Source organism: Trichechus manatus, unplaced genomic scaffold (assembly GCF_000243295.1).
Source record: "Trichechus manatus latirostris isolate Lorelei unplaced genomic scaffold, TriManLat1.0 scaffold00057, whole genome shotgun sequence".
NCBI classification, from domain to species: Eukaryota; Metazoa; Chordata; class Mammalia; order Sirenia; family Trichechidae; genus Trichechus; species Trichechus manatus.
The window spans coordinates 15,287,905-15,295,485 of NW_004443993.1; the positions used below are offsets into that span (position 1 = coordinate 15,287,905).

General features: G+C 58.8%; 1 protein-coding gene across 1 annotated transcript in view; it reads left to right on the forward strand.

Annotated features, from left to right (window-relative positions):
- The window catches only part of MED16 (mediator complex subunit 16), a 17,158-nt gene that overhangs the window by 5,346 nt on the left and 4,231 nt on the right, over positions 1 to 7,581 (forward strand). Inside the window, exons 5-8 of the mRNA XM_004378690.3 lie at positions 1,959 to 2,390; positions 3,567 to 3,672; positions 4,946 to 5,101; positions 6,398 to 6,609. Of these exons, the coding sequence (XP_004378747.1) occupies positions 1,959 to 2,390; positions 3,567 to 3,672; positions 4,946 to 5,101; positions 6,398 to 6,609 (906 nt within the window). The remainder of the gene's footprint in view (positions 1 to 1,958; positions 2,391 to 3,566; positions 3,673 to 4,945; positions 5,102 to 6,397; positions 6,610 to 7,581) is intronic.

The window sequence follows — 7,581 nt, forward strand, 5'->3', positions numbered from 1 at the left end:
AACCACCCGTTTAACTGATGGCTGCTGTCTTCAATAAACCACCCGTTTAACTGACGGCTGCTGTCTTCAGTCAACCACCCGTTTAACTGATGGCTGCTGTCTTCAGTCAACCACCCGTTTAACTGATGGCTGCTGTCTTCAGTCAACCACCCGTTTAACGGATGGCTGCTGTCTTCAGTAAGCTACCCATTTAACCGATGGCTGCTGTGTTCAGAACCCAGCCCAGCCTTTGATTCAGTAATATCCCAGAATTTCTCACTCTGTGCCTCGTGATTCAACCCAACATCACAGTTAAAGAGTAGGAGCCACTGAAGCCAGGAGACTTCTGACTCCTGAATTTGAATCCTGACTTCACGCCCGTGTGTCCCTTCCCTCATTGTAGTGTGGGGTTGGTGATGGGTCCTGGTGAGGATTCAGTGTGAGAAGGTGTGGGCAGACTCGACTTGGGGCTGCAGTTGTCATTACTTAGAAGACCTTACTACCTCTGTGTGTTTGCTTAGCTGTGCCCCTCTCTGGAATGTTAGTTCTGTCCCCCCCACCTGAACCCCACTTGGCTGTCAAATGTCCTCTCCCCCAGGAAGCCCACTCGGATTGATGCAGCAGAAGATGATCTTTTCTCTCCTCCCTTCCTGTGTGTCTTCCTTGGTTCCCAGCACAGGGCCTGGGGACAGCTGTTGTCACCTAGTAAATTGGGGGTGGTCACAGTTCACCCAGCCTCAGCTTCAGGCCAGAGGGTGGGCTCTTGGGATGGGCCCCCATGCTGCCATTCCCTTTGATCTATTGTTTCTCTTTTTGTAACAGCTTTATCGAGAGATATTTCACATTCTGTAAAACTCACCCATTTACAGTAAACAACCTGGGTGTTTCCATAGTCACCAAGTTGTATTACGTGGTTGTATAACTACCGCATTCCAGAATGTTCTCATCACCCCAAAAGGATACTCCATACCCATCAGCAGTCACTCGCCATTCCCCTTCCCCCAGCTCCTGGCAACCACTAATCCACTTTCTGTCTGTGGATTTGCCTGTTCTGGACAATCCACGTAAATGGAATCATTCAACACACGGCCTTTTGTGGCTGGTCACGTTCACTGAGCGTAATGTTTTCAAGGTTCATCCAGGTTGTAGCACGTGTCAGAGCTTCTTTCCTTTTTATACCCGAGTATGTTTGCTTTTACATCATAAAAGACACTTGTGCTCTTTGAAAACATCCTCGAACCCGACAGGAGTGTGTGCTGGTGGTGTCAGACGCACATCCCCACGGTGACCCCTCTCACGGTCTGGCTTGCTGTGTCACCTTCGGGCCATTTTCTGTCTGTAAAAACTCTCTTTTTAAAAGTCTTCTAATCTTAAACAGACTCATACGATACACACCTTTTCTTTACAAGGTCGCTTCTCTGAGTCACAACCTGCAGATTCATATCATTGTTGTTTACGGGTTTTATTGACTCAAGAAATAAATACATTTGTCCTTAAGCAGATTGCCGGCAGGTCAGAAACTGTGGGGAACTCATGGGGGTGGGTGTACGTATTGTTTACACAATGGCTGGTGGCTGTTCCCGCTGAGCCATCCATTTAACTGGGGGTTTTTGTCCTCAAAAAGCTACCCATTTAACTGGTGGCTGCTTTTCTTAGTGCTGTAACAGCAAAGTTGAGTAGTCACTACAGAGTCTGGTCTGCAAAGCTGAAAATATGTACCTTGTGGCCCTTTACAGAATGTTTGCTGAGCCTTGTATCTACGGTCACTCATTTCATCCTCACCATGGCCTCTGAAGTAGAGATTGTTGTTAGCTCAGTCTCACAGAATGAGGTGACCGAGGGTCAGAGAGGCCCAGATCACACAGGGACTCCCAGAAGGGGGGTTGTCGGGTCACAAAAGGCAGACCCCTAAAGGTCGGGTGGGCTGCCTGTTTCTGCTCACCCTGGCCCCATCCCTCCCTCCCTCCCTTCCTCCACAGTCAGGCGCCTCCAGCTTCGGTGAGAAGTTCTCCCGTGTCAAGTTCTCGCCGTCACTCACGCTGTTTGGTGGCAAGCCCATGGAGGGCTGGATAGCAGTGACGGTCAGCGGCCTGGTCACCGTATCCCTGCTCAAGCCCAGCGGGCAGGTGCTGACATCAACCGAGAGCCTGTGCCGGCTGCGCGGCCGCGTGGCCCTGGCCGACATCGCCTTCACGGGCGGCGGGAACATCGTGGTGGCCACGGCGGACGGCAGCAGCGCCTCACCCGTGCAGTTCTACAAGGTGTGTGTGAGCGTGGTCAGTGAGAAGTGCCGCATCGACACCGAGATCCTGCCCTCGCTCTTCATGCGCTGCACCACTGACCTCAACCGCAAGGACAAATTCCCTGCCATCACCCACCTCAAGTTCCTGGCCCGCGACATGTCGGAGCAGGTGAGCGCGGCGGCGGGGGCCTAGGCGGGGGCCTCTCTCGGGGCTGCAGGGGAGCTTAAAACGGCACAGATTTATCACCCGGGAGTCAGGAGTCCCACACGGGTCTCACGGGGCTGAAATCTGGGTGTCGGTTGGTTCCTTCTGGAGGCTCCAGGGGAGACCCATCTCCGACCTTTTCCGGCTTCTAGAGGCCCCGCGTTCCTTGGCCCGTGGCCCCTTCCTGCGTCTTCAAAGCCAGCAGCGAGCATCTTCCAGTGTCTCTCTCTCTCTGCTTCTGTCCTCACATCTCCTCCTCTGACCCTCCTGCCTCCCTCTGGTGAGGACCCTGTGGTCACACGGGCCACCCGGGTGATCCAGGATCATCTCCCGTCTGAAGATCCTTCACTTTGTCTGTCTGCAGTGTGGCTTTTCCCATGTGTACATATATGCTGGGGCTGCTGGAACAGCCGACCACAAACTGGGGGCGTGGAAGCAGCAGAGAATTTATTCCCTCAGTTCTGGAGGCCGGGAGTCTGAAATCAAGGCGTAGGCTGGGCCACGCTCCCTCTGGGCACTCTAGAGGGGGACCTTCCTTGTCTCTTCGGGCTTCTGGGGGCACCAGGTGTTCCTGGGCTTGTGGCCACATCAGTCCAGTCTGTCCGTCTTCCTGTGGCCTCCCCTCTGTCTCCCTGTCTTCATACGGACGCTCCTTGGGTAGGGTTAGGACCCGCCCTCCAGGATGAGCTCACATTAACTGATAATATCTGCAGAGACTCTAGTTACAGACAGCCTCACGTGCACAGGTACGGGGGTGAGGACTCCCGCGTGTCTTTTTGGGGGACACACACAGTTCAGCCATAGTGCCATGTCAGGCCCCACACAGTCCCGGGGTGAGGTTGTGGACATCTCTGGGGACCATGGCACCAGGTTGCCGATTCCCACCCTCACCAGGCCCGTGTGTCTCCCCAGCCCTGCCCCCTTACCCCCTAGGAGGGCGCCATCCCAGGAGACAGCTCAGGTCTGGGAGGCAGGTGCTGGTGAGCCTCAGTTACCACGGGGAGACCAAGGCCCAGTAGCTTGAAGGCAGGGGCGCTGCAGACCAGAGGTGGGATGAGCACCCACACCTCCTCCTCATCACCCTGCCCGTCCTCACCCAGCCCTCAGCGCCGTGCCCTCACTGTGCCCCACCACCCCCAGGTGCTGCTGTGCGCCTCCAGCCAGACCAACAGCCTCGTGGAGTGCTGGTCCCTGCGGAAGGAGGGGCTCCCCGTGAACAACATCTTCCAGCAGATCTCGCCCATGGGTGAGTCCTGGGCTGAGCCCGCCTGCCCAGTGCACCTCGCTAATCACGCGCCGTGAGCAGGGCGCCGTTCTGAGCGCGTCAGGCATACGGACTCGTTCCACCCTCATCCCACCCGCCGAGGTGGGGCTGCTGTCTTCCTGACGCACAGGTGGGGAAACAGGCTCAGAGCAGCCACATCGCTTGCCCAGATGCCCAGTGGGTGGGCAGCCAGGTCCCCTCCCTCTGATGCCCCTGCAGGCAGTGTGTCCTGGTGGGGACAGCACACGCAGGTGCCCTGGGCACGAAGCTGAGCGGGCAGCAGGGCCCCTGGACTCCACTGGAAACCCTGGTTGTAGTGGGGAAACTGAGGCCCAGGGAGCTCAGTTGACTGAGTGCCCAGGCCACCTGCCTCGCCTTCCCAGCGCCTTCCTGTCTTTGCCCCATCAGGGTCCTGCCCAGCGTGGCCTCCTTGAGCCACACGGGGCACCAGAGCCCCCAGTGGCTGCAGCATGGCCCCCAGACCCCACCAAGATCGCCACTTTGGCCCTCAGAAAAGACGGGCGCTCCAGGAAAAAACCACTTGGTTTTCACCCCAATGAAGTGCTGGGGGAGATGACCCTGCCAGGACTGCCTGCCCACCCCCCTGGTTTCCAGGCCCACCTTTGCCCTGCAGACAGCGATGTTTTCCCGGCAGATGAGAGCCAGCTGGTCCAGCTAACGGCCCCTGGAGTGGTCAGCATTCTGGAGAGCCCTTGGAAACCGCTAATGAACCCTTGTTGAGGCTGGGAGCAACTCCTGCCCAACCGTCCCCAGGGGTGGTTACGTAAATGGCCCATTGTGGCCAGTGAAGTAATTAAATGTGGAGAGGGGCCCAGCCCCTCCCCTGCAGGCATCATGAGTCACCCAGCAGCGTGGGCTGCATTAACAGCTGGGTGGCAGCCTGTGTCAGCCCCAGGGCTGGCCACGATCCTTCCCGTGTCTCCTGGCCTTGGACTGGCCTCATGGGGCCCAAGCAGCCTGGATTACACCTTCTGCCTCCTACTCAGCTCCACCTGGACTCATGGCCCTTCCATGTGGCCTAGGCGGGCAGCACATCCCCCGTCCTCCGAGCCACCTATTCCCAAACTGGCTAGCCTCTCCTCCCTTTCTTCCCCCAACTCTGCTGGGTCTAGGCCCCCCACCAAGGTCAGGCCCACCCACAGCCAGGGCTGGGATGGCAGTGGGGCAGGACCCAGGGAGGGGGTGCTGGCTGCCTCTTCTGTCTTGTCCTCACTCGCTCTTGTCCTGCTTTCAGTTGGTGACAAGCAGCCCATGATCCTCAAGTGGCGGATCCTGTCGGCCACCAATGACCTGGACCGTGTTTCGGCTGTGGCGCTGCCCAAGCTGCCCATCTCGCTCACCAACACCGACCTCAAGGTGGCCAGCGACACTCAGTTCTACCCTGGCCTTGGTATGGCTGAGCTTGGGAACGGCCATGCTGCTGGGGCCCACAAGGGCAGGTGGGCTCTGCATGCAGGGCCAGGGTCGTGGGGGCTTGGTCTCCTGGCCCACGAGGGCAGGTGGGCTCTGCGTGCAGGGCCAGGGTCATGGGGGCTTGGTCTCCTGGCCTCGAGTCAGTTCTGGCAAGGAGGTAGAGCTCCACTTTTAGGGTCTGATAAGCTCGCAGGGCTGCGAGGTTGGCTGACAAAAAGTTGCATTCTTTCACATATAAAGAGCTGTTACAAATCAATAAGAGAGGTTGGGAACGTGGAGGCAAAATCCTGTTCCAGACCAGAAGCGTCCCCCGTTGTAGAGACCAAGATGTCAGTCCCTGTTCAAATGCACGAGCAAGTCAGTCTTGCTCTCCAATGATGAGCCTCGGTTTGCTCAGCTGTAAAGTGGGGCAGTAATTCCCAGGGTTGGGAAGGTGAGACCTAAGGGATGTGATGGCCCTGACTCAGGCCCTTCTCTTCCTCCAGTTTGTTGAAGGAAACATTTAGGCACTTAACATCAGGCTCAGGGCTCCTTGTTTGGAAGCTGTGGGGAGACAGACGTGAACATACATGTCTTGGCTTGAAAAGCCCCTTCGTTTTCCACCCTTTCCACCTCTGAGCGTCCCGTTAGCTTGTTCTGTCCACGAGCCTTCGCATTCTGCAGCCCCCCCACCCCCACCCCACACCGCATGACTGCCAGCCGAATATCAGATTTCCATGAGACAGTGTGAGGTGCAGGCAGCAGCTGACAGCCAGCCCCCAGCCCCCGCCCACAGATGACTTTATCTTTGAGGCTCTTGACCTGCGGGTGCTCAGCCTCCGCTGACCTCGCCACCTCCCCCACCCACACGAGGCCTTTTGTGGTCAGGGTCCCGACGCTTGAGGACCCCCTGCATCCCTGGGTCTTCCCACGTGCCATCCCCTCTGCTGGGAGTGCCCTCCTCACCTCTTCCCTGGGAAGCTGCGCGTCTGCTTGTGTCTGCTGCAGGGGAGCATGGGAGGTGTCACCTGAAGCCGCTGTCACCTGCCCCCTGACCTGGAGGGGGGTGGTATCTGTTACTGAAGGGAGAAGGGGAGAGCGGCTCTTGGGTGGCTGGCTCTCCCTCCTGTGTGGTTGGACTCCCGGGCAGTGGGCTCTGGTGTAGCTCAGAGTGCACCCCACCGCTAGTGTGCTGCCTGCTCAATATTGGCAGCCACCCCTGCTGTCCAGAGTTGGGTGACTGGGTGGGTTCCCGGCCCTTCCACACCCTGACCCCCATGTGTCCCCCACCCAGGGCTGGCCCTGGCCTTCCACGACGGCAGCGTCCACATTGTCCACCGCCTCTCCCTGCAGACCATGGCCGTCTTCTACAGCTCCGCAGCCCCGAGGTCCGTGGACGAGCCGGCCATCAAGCGCCCTCGGACCTCGGGCCCCGCCATCCACTTCAAGGCCATGCAGCTCTCCTGGACCTCACTGGCGCTTGTGGGCATCGACAACCACGGGAAGGTAAGTGCTGTTTGGGGCACTGCCGAAGCCGCCCGCCTGGCGGGGACCGGTGGCTACCGGCGTGCCTCACCAGCGAGGGAGGGGCCCTTTGGGGACTTCCCCACCCCTCGCGTCCGTTGACGAGGTACTTAACCTCTGAGCCCAGGCTTCCTGGCCTGTGAGGTGGGATTACTGACAGTGAGCTGACGTGGAAGAGCGTTAGTGTGCTGTGCGGCGCGGGGCAGGTCTCCGCAAGGTGTGCTTCTCGGGGCGTTGCTGGTGCGGTTGAGACGTGGGGAGGTGTGCTTCTTGATGACCGTAGTAGCTGTCAGGTGGCTGCTTTTCGTGGTGCGCACCTTACAGGACTTTTAGAATTGAACGTGATGGCGTGTATGAGCCCAGTGTGGCCGCTGGCGCGTGGGAGGTGTGTGATAGGTGTCTTCCTTCCTTGTTACCAGAGGCACTTACACTGACAGCAGAGGGGAGCGCGCACACACGCACACGCACCCATGCGCGCGCACGCACGCCCACACCCCTCACCCACTCGATCACCTGTGGGTGCGTTGCAGGCCATCTCTGCGGTGACCCTGAGGCCCCAAATGTACACCCAAATGCATCTGCCACACAGCCTAGATGACAAGCCCACCCCCAGACACACTTTAGGGTCAGTGAGAGCGTGTTCGGCCGTGCCGTACAACGGGCCTGGTTCCTGCCTGTGCCCCAGCGAGTCTTTACCACACTCACTGCGGCCCGGCTCTGCAGAGCCTTTGCATCAACGCTCCATGTCCTCCAGCCACCTATCACCAGGGAGGAGAGGCGGCTCAGAGGCAGCGCCCAGCACCCAGCACCACACAGCCACTGCTGTCCCCAGCGCACTCAGCTCTCTGCAGCTCACCTGGGTCTGCCACGCCCCCCACAGAGCCCCACTCTCCCCAGCTCACCCGTGTCCCCCCACAGAGCCCCACTCTCCCCGGCTCACCCGTGCCCCCCCCC